We start from the raw sequence: 24,553 nt of genomic DNA on the forward strand, positions 1-24,553 counted from the left end.
TTAATAGAATCATAGAAGATTAGGGTTGGAAAAGACATTAGGAGGTCATCTAGTCTAACCTCCTGTTCAAAGCAGGACCAACCCCAACTAAATCATCTCAACCAGGGCTTTGTGAAGCTTGGCCTTAAAAACATCTAAGTATGGAAATTCCACCACATCCCTAGGCAACCCCTTTTCCTGATATCTAGCCTAGTATTCCCCCATTGCAACTTGAGGCCATTGCTTCTTGTTCTTCCATCTGCCACCACTGAAAATAACCTAGCTCCATCCTCTTTGGAGCCCCCACTTCAGGTAGTTGAAGGCTGTTATCAAATCTCCCTCATTCTTCTCTTTCGCAGACTATATAAGCCCAATTCTCTGTCTCTGTTCATAAGTCATGAATCATTTTCATTGTGCTCTGCTGGACTCTGTCCAATATTTCACATTCTTTCAGTAGTGGGGCCCCCAAAACTGGAAGAAAATATGGCCTCACCAGTGCTGAATAGAGGGGAATCATCATTTCCCTCAGTTAGCTTGCAGTGCTCCTACTAATGCAGCCCAATATGCAATTAGACTTGTTGGCAGCAAGGAGACACTATTGCTTGCTTCCTTCCCAACCCATTCCATGGGAGTGTTCAGTGTAACTGTTGCAGCTGAATTCTTTACCAGGTGTTTAACCAAGTAATTCAGAGGATAGAGCTGGGGTGTTGCTATAAAGATTGGAAGTCAGAGTATGACAAATGCCATATCCCTGAGGTTTTAAAAAAGTCCCATAAGTCTCTTATGGATTCCTCTTGATGCAATTCACATGTGACCTGATCCAAGCGGTGACTTCTGCATACGCTGCCTGTGCTCTGCACCTGTCAGAATCAGTCTCAAGAAGACCAAGATTTAGTGATTTAGAAGAGCTCCTTACCCTCTGGGGTGCACTCAGGCTGAAAGGATTACTAGCATGAGAACACACAATGCTCAACAAGCTGCTTTGGGCAACTATTATCTGGAAAATACCTTGTCATTACTGTTCTAATGTATTTTCAGGTACGAGGTCAGAAGGCTGGAGGGGCTCTGTTATCAAACGCTCTAACGAAATAAAGTGGTAGCCACCCATGCCGTGAGAGGCACAGCAGTAGGTGAGAGAGTGCATAGGTAGCTTCATTTTCTGTGGACATTTAATTGTTTGCTTATATGCTTAGGAGGCCCAGAAAGGTGTCTTTAAATGGCACTTGTGGGGAGGATTTCCTGATGTGAATGATTATCCTTTTTGGAACTATACAGAGGGCACTGAGTAGTCACTACATAGCGGTTAATGATTTTCAGGCACCAAGATTTGAGCTGGATTTGAGCCAGCAACACAGAGATGAAGGTTTCCGTGTCTCATTTTCACTAGCTCTAGCTATCCATTTTTTTTTATTTAGAACATTCTTTTAAAAAACGAAGAGAAATCAGCAATTAAATCAGCCAAGCCTTGCAAAGTACAAACCTGTCTTCTGTGACTGTTACAAGCATTCTGCATCTGTTACTGCCCACTCATTGAGTCATACTGAGACTTAGTAATCAAAACCCTAAAGTCTCACGGTGTAATTTATCACTCTGCCTTCCAGAACACATACTTCTGTTAGATTATCTGAAGTGGTGAGCGAATGAGTAACCATACCTATAGCTACGTCTATACGGGGATGCTACATCGAAATAGCTTATTTCGATGTAGCGAAATCGAAATAAGCTATTCCAATGAATAGCGTCTACATATCCTCCAGGGCTGGTGCCGTCGACATTCAACGTCGACGTTGGGCAGCACTACATCGAAGTAGGCGCTGCAGGGGAGCGTCTATACACCAAAGCGGCCCACATCGAAATAAGGGTGCCAGGAACAGCTGCAGGCAGGGTCACAGGGCGGACTAGCACTTCGGGGGCAACAGCAAGCCGCTCCCTTAAAGGGCCGTTCCCAGACACACTTGCACTAAACAGCACAAGATCCACAGAGCCAACAACTGGTTGCAGACCCTGTGCATGCAGCATGGATCCCCAGCTGCAGCAGCAGCAGCCAGAAAGCCCTGGGCTAAGGGCTGCTGCACACGGTTACCATAGAGCCCCGCAGGGGCTGGAGAGAGCATCTCTCAACCCCTCAGCTGATGGCCGCCATGGCAGACCCCGCTATTTCGATGTTGCGGGACGCAGATCGTCTACACGTGCCCTACTTTGACGTTCAACATAGGGCGCTATTCCCATCTCCTGTTGGGAATAGCGACTTCAACATCTCTCCACCTTACATCGATTTCAACTTCGAAATAGCACTCACCATGTGTAGATGTGGCGGACACTATTTCGAAGTTGGCACGGCTACTTCGAAGTAGCCGGCTCGTGTAGACACGGCTTATGAGGAACAAAATACTACAGCAAGGCGCAGTGCTGGGTTCACAATGGACACCCAAAAATTTGAGTAGAAAATTCTGTCCAGTTCAACCCTCATGAGTCTTTATTTATTGAGAATTCTGTGATCATGGGCATATTTTATTTTTTGGCATTTTGTGTTAAAATAAAAAACTCCATCTGCTTGCCCGTGACCCAGACTTGATATTCAGAATCAGCCGTTCTCAGCCTTTCCAGATTATTGCACCCCTTTCAGGAGACTGATTTTCTTGTGCATCCCAAATTTGTACCTTACTTATAAGCCACTTACAAAATCAGATATAAAAGTACAGAAGTATCAGCTCACCTTCTGTTGACAGGCTGTGCTCACAGAAGACCCTGGGGATGTTCTCCAGTGTGATGATCATGCCACAGACACCCTCCTCCTTGCTCTCTGGGACTCCCCACTGCCCTGTCCTGGTGAGCCAGATTATCTGGTTTTTCCCCAGCCAAGGCACAGAGTTGAGGTTACTGCCCCCATGCAGAGTAATGCAGATATTGATTGCCATAACTCCATGAGGATTCAGTTTTAAGGCACAGAACCTGGGAAATAAACTTCCAAAAGGGATCAAAACGCCAAATAAATTTGTCTTTATCAGTACAGCGGAAAGGGACCTAGGGGTTATGGTGGATGAAAGGCTAGATATGAGTAGTGTGCCCTTGTAGCCAAGAAGGCTAATGGCATATTAGGGTGCATTAGGAGGAGCATTTTGAGCAGATCTGGAGAAGTGCTTGTTCCACTCTATTTGGCATTAGTGAGGCCATATCTGGAGTACTGTGTCCAGTTTTGGGCCCCCCCAGTATAAAAAGGATGTGGATTTGCTGGAGCAGGTTCAGCAGAGGGCAACAAAAATGATTAAGTGTCTGGCGCACAAGGCCTATGAGGAGAGGCTGAGGGATTTGGGCTTGTTTAGTTTACAGAAGAGAAGACTTAGAGGTGATTTAATAACAGCCTTCAACTTCCTGAAGGGGAGCTCTAAAGAGGGGGATGAGAGACTGTTCTCAGTGGTGTCAGATGGCAGAACAAGGAGCAATGGTCTAAAGTTAAAGAGGGAAAGGTGTAGGTTGAATATTAGGAAAAACTACTTCACCAGGAAGGTGGTGAAGCACTGGAATGCGTTGCCTACAGAGGTGGTGGATTCTCCATCCCTGAAGGTTTTTAAGCCCTGGCTTGACAAGGTCCTGATTGGGATGACTTAGTTGGGGTTGGTCCTGCTTGAAGCTGGGGGCAGACTAGATGACCTCCTGAGGTCCCTTCCAGCCCTGTGATTCTATGAAAAGATTTGCACAGGGAGGGCACATTAGGTAAGCCCCCTTTATCAATGAAAGGAAGACATGCACAGTGGAAACCTTCCCCAGCTAATAACTTATTACAGTGGGCTTGATTATAAACAGGAGTGTTTTTTAAGGAGAACAGTAGGATTTAAGTGGTTGTAATAAAAAAAAATCAAAATGAGTTACCAAATTAGAAGAAAAGAAGAAACGTAGCTAGTTCTACTTCACTAAGAATCTAGTTACATGTGCATTCTTTTCCTAAACAACCATTTTTATATCAGATTAAATCTTCAGGTCAGAAGTGATCTTATCTTGACCTGAGTGTTCACTTCTCCATAAAGTTCTCTGTTTCTCCTAGGGTGAGCCTGGCAGACTCCAAAATAGGCTGAAGACAAAGGAGCTGAAATATTTTCGTTGCTTAAATAGATTTTTCCCCTGAGCAGGAACCCTTTTGTTAGCATTTCCCCATCATGGAAAACACTGGATTCCATATTGGAGGCCTGTACCAGGTGACATGGTCACTTGGCTTTCTAGGACCAACCATCTATTAGACTTACAGGACAAAAAAGGCTGCTCACAAGTCATTAAGCTTATCACTCAGCCATTAGGGTTGACAACCCAGTTGTTTGAGGAGCACCAGTAATAACTCTCATTCGGACCTTTAAAAATATGAACAGACATGCACTCTGTAGAGTGATACATGCACAAAATTATGGTACACAGATTCAGAAGGTTGTAACACTAAAATGATAGGTTACAAGTGGTATTTTCTTCAAGCATTTCTGACTTCCGCATAATTATGTACATAACCTATTTTCCATAAAGCTTGGAGTGGGGTCCATCACACTTTTCATTTTGTCTGTATGAAATTTCTTAGTGCTTTTTATGTAGCCTGTTTGTAAAACTAGATAAATATCTAGATGAGTTGATGTACCTCCTGAAAGACCTCTGCATACTCCAGGGGGTACATGTGGTTGGGAACCATTGTTTGTCAAGGATGTTCCGCATGCTGACACTCCAAGTGCAGAAGGAAGGAGCCCACAAGAGATCTTAAAAATACCTTGCCTGTATAGCAGTGGTTCCAAAACTTTTTGGCATCATGCCCCCCTTTTGATTTTTTGAGAAACCCCCATGCCCCCACACCTCTTCTTTACTATCTTTCAGCCCCCCCTTTTAAAAAATTCAATTAGAAATTTACAATAAACAGAAAAACTTGATATAAAAACGTTATTTAAAATTAAAAATAAGCAAAATAGTTTTCCTTGGCCCCTTGCATGTGCCTGGTGCAGCCCCAGCTGACCAGCTGCCTGAGCTGCCTGTGCCAGCTGCCCTGCCCACCTGAGACCTGTACTGCCAGACCTACCTGGCCAAGCCCCACATCACCGGGCCCAGCCACCTGCTCACCCATCAGCTACCTGCCCCAACTGCAGGCCATCCACCTGAGTCGCCCACCCAACCCCCATGCTGCCCAGGCCAGCCACCGGCCTGCAAGCCCGAGCCCCGTGCTACAGGAACCAGCCTCCTACTTGGCACCCCCCGCACCGAGCCGCTTGAGCCCTGTGATGCTGGGGCCAGATGTCCAAGCCCCATGAATCCTGCAAGCTGGCCTGCCACCAAAGCCCCACAAGCCCCATGAGCTGCCCGCCCGAGCCCCTCTCCTCCTACAAAACCAGGCACCACCAGCCTCCCTGCTCTTACCCCATCCTCCTCCTCCCCCCCACCCCCCTCACTCACCTTTGCACATGGGTCTTTGCCAGCTGGCTGCTTTTTATAGCGATTGCACCAGGTGACCCATGTGAAATGGCTGAGAGCCAAAAGCAAAGGCCAGCTCTTACTTTGGGTGGGGAGAATGACAGGGAGGCCTGGGTCACCTTGTGATCCCCTCCCTGGAATTTCTTTATGCCCCCTAGTTTGGGAAACCATTCTCTATAGTCTTCTGCATAAAAGCTTCCCAAGGGTGCAGATTCCCTGGCCTTAGGCGGTAGCTGCCACTATCCATGTGTGAACACCTCTTTAGAATCCAGGAAGATGCATTTGGAATGTCTCTCTGTGGGGTAATTCCAGGCTCTTAACCCTCCCTTAGGAGAGAGCTTTGAAAACAAAGAGAGAGAAAATAAACTGCAATCTCTGATGACTGGCCTTTCAGTCTACGGGACGTAAACACAGAGACCTTCTTCTAGGACACCAGAATCAAATCACTGCCTTAGAAAGGGGATTTATTAATAAAGCAAAAAGATATATATGATAAAACATACTTCGTTGCTAGGTTTTCCAGAGCAACTAAAAAAGGTAGGGTAAAGCACAGAGAATTACAGTAAGCCCTCAAAATGCGCAATTTTGAGTTGCACTTAACTCACATTAACGCAAGTTAAGCACAATTCAAAATCCCAATCGCCCTGGCTCAACCCCCTCAGCCCCTCTCACCACCCGCGCATGGCTCCAGCTCACCCCACAACCCTGTGCCTGGCTCTGGCTGTGGCTCTTCAACCCCGCCGTGCCCATGGCTTTGGTTCTATCCTCTCATCCCGGTTCAACCCCCACAGCCACAGTTCAATGCCCACCCCCTACCCCTCTGTGGTAGCCTGGCTCACCACCCAATCAGGTCTCTGACTCACCACCCCTGCGCTTGGCTCTGGCTCAACCCCTCTGCCCTGGTTCAACCGTGCCCCTTGCACATGGCTCTGCCTCACCCCCACCCCCTGCAGCCCTAACACACCCCAGGCTTACCCCTCCTGCCCCCTCCCACAGCTGGAGTGGGACAAATACAGGACAGGGATATATGGGGGACAGGGAGGAGTGGCTCCTCCTAGCTGCACCAAGCTCCGGGGATCTGGCTGCCCCCTGTAGCCCAAGGAGAGTGGCAGCCATGGGTGCTCCCATCCCGGAGCCCTGGGGAAGTGGCAGCCACGGCTGTTCTGCTGGGGAAAAAGCCTCCCCCGACTTACAAGAAATTCAATGTATGCGAGGTTGCATGAGGACACAGCCCTTGCATGAATTGAGGGCCTACTGTACTTCCCTGGGATTCAGTTTAAAAGTTACAGGGTACAGGGAGGTACATCAGCCATCTTGAAAAGTCCCGCACCAAACCAAAAATAAATAAATAACCAGATCATGGCTGACTAAACATTACTTTCCTTCTTATGTATCTGTGTTCACGGATTTCTTCTGTGGCCTGGATATTTAATGAAATCCTCCAAGCCACACAAAAGGCTCTCTCAGCAGGTAACCAATTCAGAAATCCCCCTCTCTCGTCCCATTGGCTCACCTGGCTGCTTGCCAGCACAGAACCTACTGCCTCTTGTTTTAACTCTTTAAAGACATTAATTCATGACCTGCCCCCCAAAATTACAGACTGTACTGGAAGGTTAGTCCACACCAACTGTAATTTCTTTTTCAAGGTCTAGGAGAAAGCATACCTAATGAAACACACGCACACTTCAACATTACTATGCCTACATGAACAATCAACAAAATGCGCCCACATTTGTGGAGTACAATGCTTGACATACAGGAAGAGCCCTAAGTAGCTGAGTGTGGAAAACCCTTCGTGGCAAAAGTGCTGTCTCATTATAGCTGCATCTACGCTAGTGAGTACTTTTGAAATTTCAGGCCCTCTTTCAAAAGAAAGTGTGGAGTATCTATGCGTACCACGCGCTCTTTCAAAAAGAAAATCAAAGAAATGCGCCACAGCTTTTGAAACGCTCTTCCTAACTGGAAATAGGACAAGCTACTCTGTTGGAAAGGCTCTTTCGAAAGAAAACATGTAGACACTCCACAACCCACTCTTTTGAAAGAGCGTCTGCCATGGCGCCAGCTACCTGGGACGCAGAGACGTGCTGCCCAGCGCCTGCGGTGCTCTCTGGTCCATGAGTGCAGCAGCCTTTAAAGCCGCATGGATCCAGAAACCCCGTTGCAGGAAGCTGAGAGCGTGCAGGAGGTTGCCCCTGCACACCCCAGTGAGACCCCCCAGCACCTTTCGGAGCATCATGGCCAGCAGCCATACCCATGAGGACCCCAGGGCCCTTCTCTGAGTGTGCCCAGGATTCGCAGGGGGCCAACCAGATGGGGAAAAAGCAAGCCCCTTCCTGGACAAGCTCAGGGAGAAGTCCTCTGGGAAATGTGCACAAAGTGGCAGAATGTGGCTGCCTTTCCCAGCTGGCCGGTGGCCTGTCCTCCCAGGGCCGGCCTTTCCTCCCGGGGCCACCCTGTCTGTATTCCTGACCCCTGGTATGCAAGGAGACAAGTGCCACCAGCCCTTCAACTGCCCGAAGTTGCGCTCCACCCCGTCAGAGTTCCAGGAAGGTCTGCCACCACATCCAAAAATTCTGGAGCCACCTGTTGTCGTCCCACTCCCCCATGACCAGGCGTTCCCACCACTTGGCACTACTGGGGTAGCTCCAGAGTCGGCGGAGCACCTGGAAGGGTCAGCAGAGGGGATGCAGGTCCAGGGGTTCCACAGCTGTGCTGGGGGCAGGTGGCCCCCAGCAGGAGATGGACGGCTGCCAACACTGCTGTGGACAGCAGGGTGACCATGCTACTGCCAACGGCCAGAAGTAGCTCCAGCTGCTGTTGCTGCTCCATGTTGCCCTGTGCGCACTGGCGTCTGCTGGGCTGGTGGCAGCTCCATAGGCCTTGTGCTGTGCAAGGCAAGGCTGTTGGGGAGGGACCCTTTAAGGGGGCAACTGGCTGCAGGCCTGGAAGGGCTCGTCTGCCATATGACCCTGTCTGCGGCATTTCAAAATCACGCTCTAGTGTAGAGGTTTCATATATGTTTTAGTGTGCAAATGGGGAGGCTGTTTTTGCCATGATGGTTCCATGAAATGCTGTATGTGGTCATGGATAAATTAAGTGCAAAGATGCACTTTAAATTGTATAGTGAGAGGGGCAGTGCTCTCTTTATGGCTGGACCTGGAAGAAGTTGAGTCAGAAACACCTATACCAAGATCTTCTGCTGGAGAATGCCACAGCCAGGGGTCACATTTTTGTACGTCCCTTAAGGATTTATGGAAGAACTGTGAACAACAATTCTTATTCAGCCGACTATTTTGTAGAAACGAGATCCCTTTTCCCCATCTTATCACCAGGGGAATCTCAAAAAGTTAAATTCTGGAGACAACTAATAAGAGCTTGATAGACAGCCTGTCAGTCTGACGGCAATCCATTGACAAAAATTTTATTTGGAAGATATCTGCCGACAGTAACTTTTGTCGACAGATCACTCTCGTGTAGACATAGCCATAGCGATAAATAGTTCACCAGAAAAAAATAATTTAGCGTCAAATTTTTTCTATATCAAAAAAGTATGTGGTATACAAATATATCCCAAATTTGTTACACTGTTACTCTGCATTGTTGGTAGTTCTGTTTATATTTGCTTCTAGTGAGAGTTGTGATGCTGGCAGACCATGTGCCATCTCACACCAAGGTCCCTATCTTCACAGAACACTGATAAATGCATGGTTGGAAACCAAGCAGGCTTATCTGTGTTGGTATTGTTATGTCTGTGTAACCCTTCTGCCAGAAAGAGTTGGCAGCAACCAGGGCCGGGTTCAACATCTAGGGGTCCCTTTTCATCCATCTCACACAGAACCGGCTCAAGCCCCCACCCAGTAGCCTGGGAACTTCACACACCCATGGGCACCTCGGAGGGGCAATGCTTCCCCACTTACAAGCCCAGTGTCTGAGTGTAGAAAAGAACTTTTAATAAAAGAGGCAGAAAGGTCGATTAGCATAAGCTTGGGAAACACCACACCCAGAGTTCATAACCAATCCTCAAGTAACTGTCCCAGCTCAAATGCATTGAGCAATGTCCTTGGCCTCTCAGGCTTACCAGTCCAGTACTGTAAACAGACAATCCACACACCCAACTTCCTCCACACCCCCAATTCAAACGCCCCACTTACAACTTGGTCCGGTCTGTGCGGGCACTGACATCTCACGCTGATGCATTCCTTCATGGAACCTGAGACAATGCCACCTTTGCGCTGGTCTGGCGTTCTGCTTGCTCCTACCGGCCATCCGCTGGTCGCTCCCTCCATCCGTCCGCCACTCCTCCTACCGGCCGTCTACCGGTCGCACTGTCTGCCGCAGCTCCTCCTACTGGCCATCCGCCAGTCGCGCCGTCTGTCCGCCACTGCTCCTCCTACCGGCCTGCTGCTGGTCGCGCTGTCCGTCTGCCGCTCCTCCTACCTGCTGTCTGCCAGTCACACCGTCCATCCATCCACCGCTCCTGCTACTGGCTATCCACAGGTTGAGCTGTCTGTCTGCCACTGTGGGTTTGGCCTGAGGAAAAACCCTGTGATTTCAGCTCACAGCGTCTACTAAAGTAGAGTCTCATACAAGATACAAACACTTGTATCCAGCTCTATCTTTTAACAGGTAGGGAGGGCTAGTCAACCCAGGCTTATAGCTATATGACCAAAGCACTCAGCTAGCTGATTCAACCCATCCCCCTTCCCTTCTGCTTTACAATGCTTTAAACCAGGGGAGCCCTGTGTAATCCATGTCTTATGCAGTTATGATGACTGCCCTGTCCCCCACAACGACTTGGAGCGTTGGTGAGATTTCACAATTCTTATACTGAGTGTTAGCATAAATTGCTATTTTTACAACAACGTGTTTATAATAGCCAAATCTCATTGCTTCCTTGCTCACCATCAGGCTTTGTTTGCAAGGTATCACATATGCACACCTTTGCATTCTCATGCAAGTGATCTCTGGGAGATACGTTCCTCCCAGCCTTCAGCAGCATTGAGTTCCTGCTGGCACATTCCTTACATCTGCAAGAAAGTCTTCAGTGTTTAGACTTGACAAAATGCTTGTAGGATGCTGCATGTATTGGTCTGACAACATCTGTGTCCCATGGAATAAGGTTATATTGTTCGCATTGTAAACATGAGTAACTGGGTGACTCCTCAAAAAAAAATCAATAATTAATGTAAAGTGCTGGTCCAGCACACAAAAAGGCCCATTGAAACCAAATGAGCCACTGTAAAACATTAAATGACAAAGACTTTGTTGATTATTCTCTCTCCCCACAACCCCCCTGACCCACAACTCATAAAGAGAAGACAGTTTGAATGTTGGAGGAATGGGGGTAAAAGTCTCTAACCAGATGGATTACACTGTATCACAATATGGCCTGGAATCTGGTGGAGTGCAATGTTTCTAAGCATAAGCAAGGGTTCTCCAAACTGCTTGGCTTGTGTTAGCTCTGGAGGGTGTTGGAAGCTTTATATTGCAACAGTTTCTGTAAGCTTTTGGAACCTAAGGCTGTGTCTACATTAGGCAAAGTAAGTCAACCACAGGAATGTAATTCTAGCTATGGAAATTGTGTATCTGCTTCCTTCACTGTTCATACTGAGCAAGGTTGACAGGAGAGTACAGGTGTTGACTGCAGCCCCTGAGAGGTCAATTTCACATGTCCCAGATGTGGAAAATTGAACCCCAGAAGATTGACCTTGAGCAGGTCGCTCTTCCGAGCTAGTGTAGGCATGGCCTAAGACTGCAACCCAAGTGTGTACATATTTATCTTTTTAAACTTTGTAAGTAAATCTTTGGCTTATAATAGTATTGGCTACAAGCCTTCAAAACAAAAAAAGCAGTCCAATAGGTCTTTAAAAACTAACAAAATAATTTATTAGGTAGTGAGCTTTTGTGGGATAGATCCACTTCTTCAGACCATAGCCATACCAGAACAGACTCAATATTTAAGACACAGAGAACCAAAAATAGTCATCCAGGTTGACAAATCAGAAAAATTGTAATCAAGGTGGGCAAATAAGAAGAGCAGAGTGGCAGTAGGAGTGGGGGAAGTCAAGAGTCAGGTAAAGGAAAGTATGTAAAGGAGTCCTTATAATGGGCTAGGTAATTGGTGTCCCAGTTCAAACCACGTGTTAATGTATCGAATTAGAATATAAAAGAGAGCTCGGCACTCTCTCCGTAGGCAATTCCTAAAGTTCCTTTCCAGTAAAACACAGACTTTCAGGTCATTAACAGAATGGCCCACTCCATTAAAGTGCTGGCTGACAGGCTTGTGAGTTAAGAGCTTTTTGATGTCTTGTGTCCATTCATTCTTTGTCAAAGCGTGTTTACCCTTTGTCCTATGTACAAAGTGTATGAGCATTGTTGGCACATGATGGCATATATGATGTCAGTAGAGGAACATGAGAATGTGCCCCTGATCCCGTGAATAACCTGGTTAGGTCCAGTGATGGTATCTCTGGAATAGATGTGTGGACAAAGCTGGCAATGGGACTTGTTGCAAGGAAAAGTTCCAGGATTGGTATTATTGTGGTATAGCCTGTGGTTTCTGGTGAGATTCCTCATAAGGTTGGGATGTTGTCTGTTGGAGAGAACAGGCCTGTCACCTAGGACCTTCTGGAGTGTGGCATATTGATTAAGGATGGGTTGTAGGTCTTTAAGGGCTGTAGGTAATGACCAGTGGTGTTCTGTTGTTGGGTTTTTTTGGGCCTATCTTGAAGTAGTTGGTTTCTGGGTATTCATCTAGCCCTGTCAATTTGTTTTTTTACTTTTCATGGTGGGTAATTGAGGTTTATGAATATTTGGTAGAGATCTTGTAGTTTTTGATCTGTCAGTAGGATGAGAGCAAATGTGATAGTACCTAAGGGCTTGACTGTAAACAATGGATCTTGTTGTGTGTAGGATGGAAGCTAGAAGCGTGTAGGTAAGTATAGCAGTCAGTGGGCTTCCTGTAGTGTGTGGTACTGATCAGGCCATCCTTGATTTGTACTGTAGCGTCCAGGAAATGTATGTCTTGCAGGGAGTGGTTGAGGCATAAGTTGATGGTGGGGTATAGATTGTTAAAGTCCCTGTGGAATTCTTCTAGAGTCTCTAGAAGATGGATCCAAATCATAAAGATGTCATCAATGTATCGTAAGTAAAGGAGAGGTAATAGGGGATGAAAGCTGAGGAATTGTTCCAGGTCAGCGATAAATATATTAGCATATTGTGGGGCCTTGCAGGTGCCCATAGCAGTTCCAGTAATCTGGAAGTATAAATTGTCCCCAAATCAGAAATAATTGTGAGTGAGAACAAAGTTACAGAGGTCAGACACCAGACTGGCTCTTGCGACATCAGGGATGATATTCCTGATTGCTTGTGATCAATGTTCATGTGGAATATTAGTATACAGAGCCTGTACATCCATGGTGGCAAGTATGGTGTTGTCAGGAAGTTTTCTGATGTTTTGTAATTTCCTCAGAAAGTCAGCAGTATCTCAGAGATAGCTGGGAGTGTTGGTGGCATAGGGTTTGAGGAGGGAGTCTCCATAACTGGATAGTCCAGTGGTAAGGGTGCCAATACCCAAAATGATAGGGCGTCTGGGGTTTCTAGGTTTGTGGATTTTGGGAAGTAAATAGAATAATCCAGGTTGGGGCTCAGATGGTTTGTCTGAGTGAATAAGGTCCCGAGTAGCAGCAGGGAGTTCCTTAAGTAGTTGTTGTAATTTTTTTTGGAATTCCAAAGTGGGATGAGCGGAGAGAGGTCTGTAAAATGTGGTTTTGGAGAGTTGTCTGGCTGCCTCCTGTTCACAGTCTGACTTATTCATGGTGACAACAGCACCCCCTTTGTCAGCTGGTTTGATTATAACATCTGGATTATTTTTGAGACTGTGGACAGCATAGCATTCAGCATAGTTGAGATTGTGTCTCATTTGGTATTGTTTACGTATAATGTCAGTTTGAGCACAGTTGCAGAACCATCGTACGTAGAAATCCAGACTTCTATTATGACCATCGGGGGAGTCCACACAGAGTTCTTCTTCTGTTGGTGTTGGTGTGGGGGTGTTGAGAGAGTCAGACAGACATATTTGGTGTCAGGTCCAAGGTGTAACCAACTTTGGGGTAAGTTACTGGTTCTTTTGGGTCTGGGAGTATCCTGAGTATTGTTTGATGTGTGCATGCATGTGTGTGTGTAAAAGATCATCTGTTATAAAGGCGTGTTTGTCTGAGTGTGAATATAGCCCTTAGCACCATAGGGAATTCCATGGTTTTTCTTCTTTAGTATGTGAGGAGTTCATACTTGTTCTTTGGTTGGTGAAATATAAATAAAGCAATCAGTTTGTGGTCTTTGCCCTACTCCTGGACAGTCTGCACTGAGGTTGACACTCATGCTCATGAGCTAGTGTAGACAAGATGACAAGTATATTTTGTCTTGTAGTAGTTAGCATGTGCTGATTAATAATGCATTGCAGAAACTGTAGTAGTTGAATCCAGTTACTCTTAGAAGGTATGCCAGAGAGGTTGTTTCCTTGAAATCCAAACTTTTGTTTGCTGTCTTCAGCACGCAGTGGACTGATATTGGGTATCTTCAAGTAACACTCTTGAGAGGATTTCTGTTTAGGTCTTGAGGTCCAACCACTCTTGAGGGAATTTATATTTGTTACACAGTTCAAGATGACAGACAAGCAGGCACAATGTTCAGCTTTTTACCTTATAAAAACTGTTTGCAATTCTGAAAGCAAGTCATTGTGTGATGATGACATATAGTAAACCCTCGATTCAACGAACTAATGTGGGGGAGGGGGTGTCCGTTAAAACAGAATGCCTGTTAATTACAAGGGTTTACTACCCACCCACCCCTGTCAGACTCCATCAGCCCGAGCCCCGCCCCCAACAAAGAAAACAAAAACAAAAAAAGGGGGACTTACCAGAATGTAGCCACTGGTGCCAGAACCCTGGAGCCTGCCTTGCAGTTGAAGCTGTTGGACAGTGGCTGGAGGTGCCTCATCGTGCAGCCTGGAGGAGACACCACCACTGCTGGAGCTGCCATGTACTCTTCCGACCGGGGGGTCCCGTCATGAGAGGAGTGCGTGGTCGCTCTTGTAGAGGAGGCGTTAGCTCCTCTAGGCTGTGGCAGCAGTTAAGTCTCTTCACGTTTTTTTGCAGGGGGCAGACAGGAATTTAGGATTTTACAGACCCCAGCGGACTTTGGGAACAATGGGGGTTTCCATTTGTAGCCAACCAGGCTCGGGTTCCCCAGAGACGAGGCTGCACCCAGAAGGCGAGTGCTATATTTGGTTTATTGAAAGCACGTGACACCCGCGGCGGGAGCCCCGGAGATGCCGCAGTCACCCGTGGGGGAAAGCCTGACGCGTCGGAGCTTCGCTCGGGGAGAGGCTCTGTAACAGGCCTGCTAACACTAGCTGATAAAGCTGAGCTCATTAACATAAGATTGCCTAAAATTGCCCATGCATTTCTTATCACTATCTCTTGTGGCCTACTGCCAGCGTAGCCTTGAAATCTTGGCAAGCGCGGCTTGTTCTGCAGCTGTTCCCATGGCAGTTTGCAGCTTTCACCTTGCACAGACTGGTCTGTTTAGATTCTCCTGAGGATTCACAGAGGGGTCGATCTGCTCTCATGAGACCGTTACAAACTTTTCTTGCACCCTACACCATTGTTTCTGAAGTCCTCTAAATCGGTGTCCATAAAATTGAGGCTTTACTGTCATGACTTTGTGCCATATCTTCGTAAGAGTTGCTCTGAGAAGTTAAATCATGTTTCCGTTGATTGTTCAAGTTTCTCTTTGGACAACAAAAAGCTTCAGTTCAGCACTGGTGTAAGATTGGAAGAAAAGCAGTTGAGGATAATTTCATCACAAGTATTCAGTTCACTAAAGATCTGCTCAACAAAAATTTGACCTACTCTGAAACAATCCAATGAGTCAAGCCAGATATGCCCAATGAGAGGCACCCACATTTCACCGGAGAAAAATTGTCATCAGTGTTTGGGTTTGCTGGGTCAGTCATCTTGGTTCAGTCATCCTAGTTTCTCTTATATTCGAAAGAAGGGAAAGTTGGTAATAATTTTATCAATGATACATCGTGGCAAGGTTGTAGGAGGAGATAAAAAGAAACCTTACGTATTTCTCTGCTAAATGTGGTGGTGTTAATGTGAACTATCGAGCAAAAATGTGCTCCTGAAGGTGCAAAATAATTAGGCAGACAATTATCCTTTTCTTCAACCTGCTTGATGTTATTGGAATTGCAAGTTTTCTCATTTGATTCAGCAACAGTCCCACTCAGCCAACACAAAGAAGGTGCTTGTTCCTTGTCGGTCTAGGAGAATGACTCATAGATGAAAACATAAAGAGAAGAATCTTTGCTGCCCATCATGCCCATGAAAACTGTCGTCTTGTCCTTTGGGAACAATTAAAAATAGACATCTCCAAAGCATGTAGCAAACATTGCAGTGGATGCTGCTACATTTGCCTGAGGTTAGCTGACTGGAAGAACCACAAGCAGTGTGGAGAAATCAGTGAAATTTGTATGTGCTCACTGCTGTGTGCATTCCATGTTGATGCTGTGGTGTGAAAATTGCAGTAGTAAATTACACTACTGCTAGTTCTTTCAGTTTGCTTGTTGGATTAAGCTTTTTCACCTGAAACATTTAAGAATTGTTTGTAGTTTCAGAATGTATCTTAAGCACAGAAGTCCCTCACAAAACAGGTGATATAATTTTTTCATGACAGTGGATTTTAACTAATTTTCTCTCCAATTATTCTTGGTATCTGAGTGCATTTAGGGTGCAGACTTCCCCCATGACACATATTAATATATTTTCCCCTCATTACTGGGTAAAGGTTAAATTTGCAGTTTTCATCAACCCCTACTGTTAAAGGAAGGATTCTGCATACTATGCTCGGTAATTCACTGAATGTTTCTTTTTATTTCTTCTTATTCATCCCTTACTTCTCTCCCTGGGGTGATGCTACTATTGAACATCCCACAGTAATGAATCCATGGAGTGTCTTGCAAAGAAAAATAAGAAGATTTATGTAAACTTACCTGAACATTTTCTTTCAAATTCCTCATATCCAAGCCACCTGCCATGTTTTGATTTGATATCTAGAATTTTGATCTCCCAGACAGGGCCATACAATCCATTTTGCAATTCTGTGGTTTGCATCACAAACTTAAGGCAAAGTACTTGGGTTCAAGAAATCTGCATTCCATTCCTAGCTCTGCTGCAGACTTCCTAAGCATCTGGGCAAGTCCTCAAATTTTCAAAAGTGGCCATTAATACAGGTACCACAGTTCCTGAGGTTCAAACTTTGCCTCCACACTCTGCAGTCTCCTATCTCTATGGCTCATTGTACCTTAAAAGTAGCTTTCACAAAGTTCGGTAAGCACAGGATGGACAATGCCATAATGTGGGACCACTTCCCTGTATTTACCAGTTTTGAGGCAGGAGAAATGACAATGTGAATGAAATCCTCTCTCTCTATGGAACGCAGAGGTGAAAATGCATCCAGTTGATGCAAGTGGGAGTTCTGCATGTGGAATGAATGTACAATAAGCTACAAGTATACTATTTGAAATGAAGGACCACATGTTGACAAAATTCCATGAACATTTAAAATTTTGCCTAGAATTGCTGAAACATGAGGTGCTGGAGATAACAGGTAATTATTAAATGGCTGGAACTGAAACACCTTCAATCTCATTGAACTAATAGATAATATTGAGCGGGTTTCATTTCATCACATGTTCCTTGTTGGGTTTGCGTTTCATTATACAAATATTGAATGTGTAAAGAAATGCAACTCCAGTTGGGGTTTGAATGCACAATCCTCTAAATGCAAAACAAGACACTTTGTCCACTAGGATACAATAGTAGTCCTAGAGGAAAAACTGACAGATTTGCCGTTAAACCAGCCAGGGCAAGGGAGGGGGACTCTAACTGGAATATTATAAAGGCACAATCCTGAAGAGTGTCTGAAGTTTTGCTGTGCTTAAAAAAATGGTGTTTAAGATTTAGGATGGTTGTGCAGTCTGGGATGAGACCAGTTGTTTGCTCTGCCATCTGCTCATTTTGTCACACATTTATATTGCAAAAAGAGAACAAAAAAGTCACCCCATCCCCCATCCCAGCAAACCAGATACCTCCAAAAATAAACATACAAACCAGAGCAAAGTTTAATAAAAAACTGTTTAATCACAAGTTGTTTGTATAAACTATGCAAAAAAAAGATATTAATGCTATGGGATTCAGTACAAATACAAGTGTTCCTCTGAAAGAGGGATTGAATAGAGGTCCTCTGATGGAGGGAATATTCTATATCAGGGAAAACACTCATTTATTCAGCCCAGGATCCAAAGCTCAAACTGCAGTCAAGTATCTCATTGCTGAACTTTTTCTCATGAACTTGAATAACTCCACTCTAAGTATATTATGAGTTGCATATTATCCACCTCTCTGATCAGATAGATGGTAAACTTGAATCTTATAGAAAACATTTAATTATTAATTAAAAACTGATTTAGTCTAATGAGACTGGAAAGTGATCTAAATAGAAGAGTCAGCAGGGGGTGGAATTTAATTGCAGTTTGTTTTCATTAATTAAGAACTACCACGCATACTTCGCTCATGGTGCCCCTTCATTTGATTAATCGAGTGTTCCCCTCTAATTTGTGAAAGTAGATGGGCTGTTTTCTCTCTCCTGTATGTTATATATTTTCAGATTATTTACTTTTTCTCTTAATTGCTTTAAATATTGCATACAAATAACATCACTGCTAGAGGCAAGATATTAGTGTTTGGTGAACAAGTCTTCTCTTGGCGATCACTTGATAACGAGTAGGACACCTTCATGTCATCTTCCTATTTTTGAGTCTGTTGATGGCTGATCAGTCAGATTCTGGAGCCTCAGGTCTTATCACAGAAGGAGCAGGTGTTGGTAGCTGTTGGAGGGGCATGAGACAGTTTTTGATGCTCATTTCTTCTTCGCCACCTCTCCTCGTCTGTGCTGCAATGGGACCTCTCAAATTGTGCCACCCCCTCATAGATTACTGGTTCTCACTGGAGACAGTCCTGGGCAAGGTTCTCCCAAGTGTTGATGCTGCTGCACTTTTTCATATATGCCTTCAGCACATCTTACATCGCTTCCCCTAGCTCTCAACATTCCTCCAGCCTTCCTTCAGCTTCCAAAACAGAACCTGTGTTGGGAGGTGCTGATCAAACCTCTGAACCACTGACCAGTCCAACAAAGTTGTTGGGGAATGATAATGGCTTCAATGCTGGTCATGTTTGACTCTTCCAACATGCTAGCGTTCGTGCGCTTATTCTCCCAAAAAATATTTAGGATTTTCCTGAGGCAGCATTGATGATGTTGTTCAGGTGCCTTCAAATGATCCTTGTATGTTGTCCAGGTGTCACATGCATAGTCACATTGGAATAATGTCTGCACGGTGTACAAGAAGCTTTGTCTTGGCATAGATGTTCTGGTTTTTGAAGACCCTTTGTCTAAGGGGGGCAAAAGCAAAGCTTGGTGAACAAGTGTGTGTATCTTGAATATCCTTTTTTATGCATTTCACTGGAATCACAACACCTATCTCAATTAATTTCCTTTGAAAGTCTTAGCATAAGGCTCTAGGTTCTGAGTCTCAAGGGAATGACGTATAGGCCCCTGCCAAATACTCCTTTCTGCCACCCTATTCAAGCACGTCTCCCATTGACTGCAAATGTAGAGGGTGCTGAAGAAGGCCCTTATATTTTGGTAGTTGTTAAAGCTTACTTGTAAGATAATATGTGGTATTTTTGTGGATGCTTAAGCAATAAAACTCCGGACTAGAACAATAGGAACCCCTAAAGCAAAGCAGGAAGAAGGCATTAATGTCAGGCATTAATTTTCCTTCTCTTCCCTTCCAGGATCTTAGCTCATTTGCCATGCCATTCCTGGATGGAGATGTGGAGAGCCCAGACAAAAATGCTTCTCGAAAAGTAAGATGTTTCAAAAGTTTCATGCTTCTTGTAATTTTACAAAGCATGTGGTATTATAAATACATTTTTCTTATATTTGCAGAGGCTGGGAGTCTTGGGGCTTGATTCTTCCTTGATTTAACTTTCTAGCATCCACTAAGTTAGACCAGGGATAAATATAGCCACTGGTGGGTTCCGCTTGTGGTAACATGATACTTCCTTTGAAGAAAGAAAAACAGTTCTTGTCGCATCACTCTTGCTATAAATGCTGCAAATTAAATTTAATGTAATGCACTAAGACTCCTCACTGAAATACAACAGTTACGAATATGGCTAGCAACTATGATTCACTAAGAGGCATTTCTGTGTGGTGTTTTACAGTAAACAAATGTCTACAGTGTCAGTCTGTTCCCTGTGAACAACTCCATGACTCTGGCCAAGGTGTTCTTTTAAATCCCAATGGTCTTTTTGGCCTGTTTATTCCCAGTATTGGCAAAATAAGTTGTGAAATGTAACTGGGGCCAAGGAAGTTGATGTTTCTTCCTTAAAAGCCTGGGTGTTCTCCCTTAATGCCAATGGAGGTGTCTTATTGGAAGCCACTCTCTTGCTTACTTTTCCAGAAGTCTCCTGTTATACTAAACCAAAAATATTAATTTGGCAAACATACCTCACCAACAGTCAGACAACCACATAGACAGATAGAATTGAAAACTTGTTACAGAGTGGCTCCATGCCCTTCACACTGGCACCAGTTGTGATGGTGACTCCTGCTGTCAAAGTCTTGGCCTGACAGCTCCAGTAGAGTTTGGAAGATACTGTCACTCATTCTGATCCCATTCCAATGTGTCTATTCTAGGAGTGTAGTAAGGGCAGAGGTGAGGGGATGGTGGTTATCATGATATTTAGTCTGGAAAATGAAGAGTAGACCTCCCCAAAAAAGGACAAACTCAGCTTGAAACTGCAAACCGACCTATTCTGACTCACAAGAACATTTAAGCAAACAATATGAACTCTAGGGTAAAATCGCACTTCTTCCAATCTGTTTGTCAAAGTGTCTGCATTTTGTGGGTCAGGAGAAATGACGAACGTTGCCCTAGTGAAGTTAGTATCCGGAAGAGGCACTTAAATTGGCTTTTATCAGAACTTTTTCCCTCTATTATTCTACACTTCAAAGTAAAGTATAATTATGGTAGAAGCTGGTGCAATCCATCAATAGTTCAGCATCCTAATGTCACTGACCTGGTTCTTTTCAGTGCTGGAATTCTAAAACCAAGACTTACCAGTAAGAAATAGATAGAAGATATAGACACTGAAGAGGAAAATGTGCAAAGTCAAAGAAGAAAATATATGAGAGAATAGAAAACACTTAAACACCTTGGCTACGTCTACACGTGAAGCCTACATCGAAGTAGCCTATTTCGATGAATAACGTCTACATGTCCTCCAGGGCTGGCAACGTCGATGTTCAACATCGACGTTGCGCAGCACCACATCGAAATAGGCGCTGCGAGGGAACGTCTACACGCCACAGTAGCACACATCGAAATAAGGGTGCCAGGCACAGCTGCAGACAGGGTCACAGGGCGGACTCAACAGCCAGCCGCTCCCTTAAAGGGCCCCTCCCAGACACACTTGCACTAAACAGCACAAGATCCACAGAGCCGACAACGAGTTGCAGACCCTGTGCATGCAGCATGAATCCCCCGCTGCAGCAGCAGCAGCCAGAAGCCTGGGCTAAAGGCTGCTGCCCACGGTGACCATAGAGCCCCGCAGGGGCTGGAGAGAGAGCGTCTCTCAACCCCCCAGCTGATGGCTGCCATGGAGGACCCCACAATTTCGACGTTGCGGGACGCGGATTGTCTACACGGTCCCTACTTCGACGTTGAACGTCGAAGTAGGGCGCTATTCCGATCCCCTCATGAGGTTAGCGACTTCGACGTCTCGCCGCCTAACGTCGAAGTTAACTTCGAAATAGCGCCCGACGCGTGTAGCTGCGACAGGTGCTATTTCGAAGTTAGTGCCGCTACTTCGAAGTAGTGCGCACGTGTAGACACAGCCCTTTTGTGCTGAATTTTTATGATGGTGAAAGGTAGTAGTTTTCGGCTAAAAGTGGCTTTCCATTTAGAATTTCCTTTTCCTGCCTAATTATGGGGAAATTATGTGAGCGTCAATCCTGAAAAAGTGAGCAAATTTTTTCTTTGTGTTATCCAATCCCAAGGCTGTATGGTTCCTCTTTGAAATCCTCCTTGGACATTTTGCAGGTGCCTGAATTTTTTTCTACCAAAATTCCATTATGACCATTGACCTTCTTGGAAAGAGAGAGAACAATGTTTCCCAGCAGCCACGCCCTCTTTCTGCAATTTCTGTAAAGGTATTTTAAACACCTCCAGTGCTTCCTAATATTACATTTCAAGCTGTGTTGAAACTGTGGTCCCAAATGGAATGAGTCTACAACATCCTTAGGCAATTTATTCCAGTGCTTAACCACACTGACCAAAAGTTTTTCCTGATGTTAACCTAAACTGCCTTATTGTGATTTAAGCCCATTGTTTCTTGTCCTATCCTCAGAAGTTAAGGACAACAATTTTTCTCCCTCTTCATAGTACAACATCCTATGCACTTGAAAAATATAACATTCCCCCAAGCTCCATTTTCTCTATTCTAGACTAACAACCCCAATTTTTTAAAAAAAAAATTTCCCTTGTAGGTCATGTTTGATAGATCTTTGAACATTTTTATTGTTCTTTTTTGGACTTTCTTCAGTTTGTCTGCATCTTTCATAATGTGTTGCACCCAAAAACTTAATCATCGCAGAGTAGAGTGGAAGAACTATTTGTCATGTTTTGCTTACAGTACTCATTTTATTGCATCCCAGAATGATTGCTTTTTTTTTCAAGTTTACCGTTGACTCAGCTAGCTTGTGACTATAACCCTCCAGAACCTTTCCCCAGTAGTCCTTCATAGGCAGTAATTTCCTATTTTGTATGCATTGAATTGATTGTTCCTTCCTAAGTGGATTGATTTGCCTCTTTATCTTTAGTGAATTTCATCCTACTTCTTTCAGACCATTTTTCCAGTTTGTCCACATCATTTTCAAAGGTCATCCTATCTTCCAAATCACTTGCATTCTCTCCCAGCTTGGTATCTTCTACAAACTTTATAAGTATACTTTCTGTGCCAGTATCCAGATCATTTATGAAGATATTTAACAGAACTGGGATTGACTCTCTGGGAAGAGTTTCCCAACCAGTTGAGTAGAGTACCTTAGAGGAGCTCCATCTGGTCTGTATTTCCCTAGTTGGTTTATGAGATCACATGAGACCGTATCAAAAGCCTTAGAGTCAAGATATACCACATTTGCCATTTCCTTGCTGTTCACAGTGTTTTTACCTTGTCAAAGCAAGTTCTTATGTTGGTTTGACATGACTTGTTCTTCAGAAATCCATGTAGACTCTTATGTATCACCTTAGTATCTTCTAGCTCAGAGGTTCTGAAATTTCATTGAACAATGCTACAATGCCCTTCAGATAACAAAAGTTACTACACAAACCTAGGAAGGGTAACTGGAACCTAAGCCCATCCATATGCTGTTTGTGTGTTGGGTAAAGCTGAAGCCTGAGCCCTAGTGCCCAGGGCTATGGCCCCTGATTTTCAGCCTCGGGTGGTGAAACTCAGGCTTTGGCATTGGCCTCAGGAGATGGAGCTTGGACTTTGCTCCCAAGCCCCAGTAAGTCTAGCACCAACCTACTTTGGGGTCCCAACCAGCAGTTTGAAAACCACTGTTTTAGGTGTTCACAAATAAATTGTTTAATTATTTGCTTCATTATCTTTCTGGGTACTGAAGTTAAGCTGACCTTATATCAGATATATACACTACTGTTAGAATTGGAATTGCTCATTTCTCACTTGTCATTACTGAAATCCAGTGGAAAGATTCACACAACTGGAATGTTAGATAATGGATATGGTCTGGTTAGGAAGGACTGAGTGAGCAAAAGAATATGGGGAGCGACCTTCTACTGAAAATAGCATTTCCTGTTTCCAAGTCGTTGACAAATTGGAAGCAAATGATCATAAACACATGTGGACTAATGGCTTAACACATAAAGGCCAAAGGGGTTACATCTGCTATAGATAATCAAAACACATTAGAGAACAGGATTGATGGGCTTTATAAATACCTGTCTGTAATGAGAGAGCGAGAGAATGTGAGGATGCGTTATCATGGTGGATTTTGATCTGAGCGATATAGGCTCCCATGCTGCCAATACTAAGTCTGCTGGGCTTTAATCTTTAAATCATACAGCTTGTCAAGGTCCTGCTTCTTTTTTGGGTTGTGAGGACCCAGACCAAACCGCATGCTCCCTGCTGTCACCCCATGTTCCGCGGGCAGACCCCTCTGCCTGAGTCACCGCCACCAGCCCACTGTCCCAAAGTCTCCTTACAATATAACCCTCTAGTATCCTTATAGTTTTGAAATGCTATTCAAGACGTTACCTTACAAAGTATTGCATCCAACAAAGGGGGCTTCAATGTTAGACCTGGGAATTGATCACAGAGGTAAAAATGAATGGTGCCTTAGGAACAAGGGATCATAAAGATTTGATAATATTACTATGGCCCCTTTTTGTCTTGCGAGATGGTGGTTAGCAGCAACAGTGAGGATCTATGGGCAGTGTTTGAGACTGCAGCTTTTCTAATGGCTTATCCGTACAATATTGGATTTGTACGGTTGATTGTAATAACCGCATGTCAGTCTATTTCCGATTTCTTCAGTCTGAGAGTTTTTCCTTCTAAGACGAAGTTTTTTGTGTGGCTTGGACATATACTGTTGAAGAATGACGTGCCCTGTCGTAGCAATTGTCAACAGGTATTACAATCTGAAGATGTAGATTCCCAGGATTTTGGACTGATGTTGAATTTTTTTCCTGGCATTTTTGCATGTATCCTTGAGTCTTAACTTTGATCTTCCTCTTGTTCTGCAGCCACGTGACAGTTCACCAAAGAGGATTTCTTTGGGAAAACGCTTGTCACCTATTCTTTTCACACAAGCAAGCCATCATAGTCTTCTGCTATTGAGGGTCTCTACGAGGCTGGGTATGCCAAATCTGGACAGGACATCTGTTTTTGAAACTTTTATCTTGCCAGTTGATATTCATAATTCTGTGGAG

At 44.6% G+C, this 24,553-nt stretch overlaps 1 protein-coding gene across 7 annotated transcripts in view; it reads left to right on the forward strand.

Moving 5' to 3' along the window:
* The window catches only part of PRKAG2 (protein kinase AMP-activated non-catalytic subunit gamma 2), a 401,630-nt gene that overhangs the window by 95,224 nt on the left and 281,853 nt on the right, over positions 1-24,553 (forward strand). For all 7 annotated transcript variants that reach the window (XR_012644083.1, XR_012644082.1, XR_012644084.1 and 4 more), the window contains exon 2: positions 19,332-19,403. Coding sequence is in view for 4 of the 7 variants with exons in the window: in XM_074985101.1 (XP_074841202.1) it covers positions 19,332-19,403 (72 nt within the window). In the remaining 3 variants the exon portion in view is untranslated. The remainder of the gene's footprint in view (positions 1-19,331; positions 19,404-24,553) is intronic.

This window comes from Carettochelys insculpta, chromosome 2 (assembly GCF_033958435.1).
Source record: "Carettochelys insculpta isolate YL-2023 chromosome 2, ASM3395843v1, whole genome shotgun sequence".
Lineage (NCBI taxonomy): Eukaryota > Metazoa > Chordata > Testudines > Carettochelyidae > Carettochelys > Carettochelys insculpta.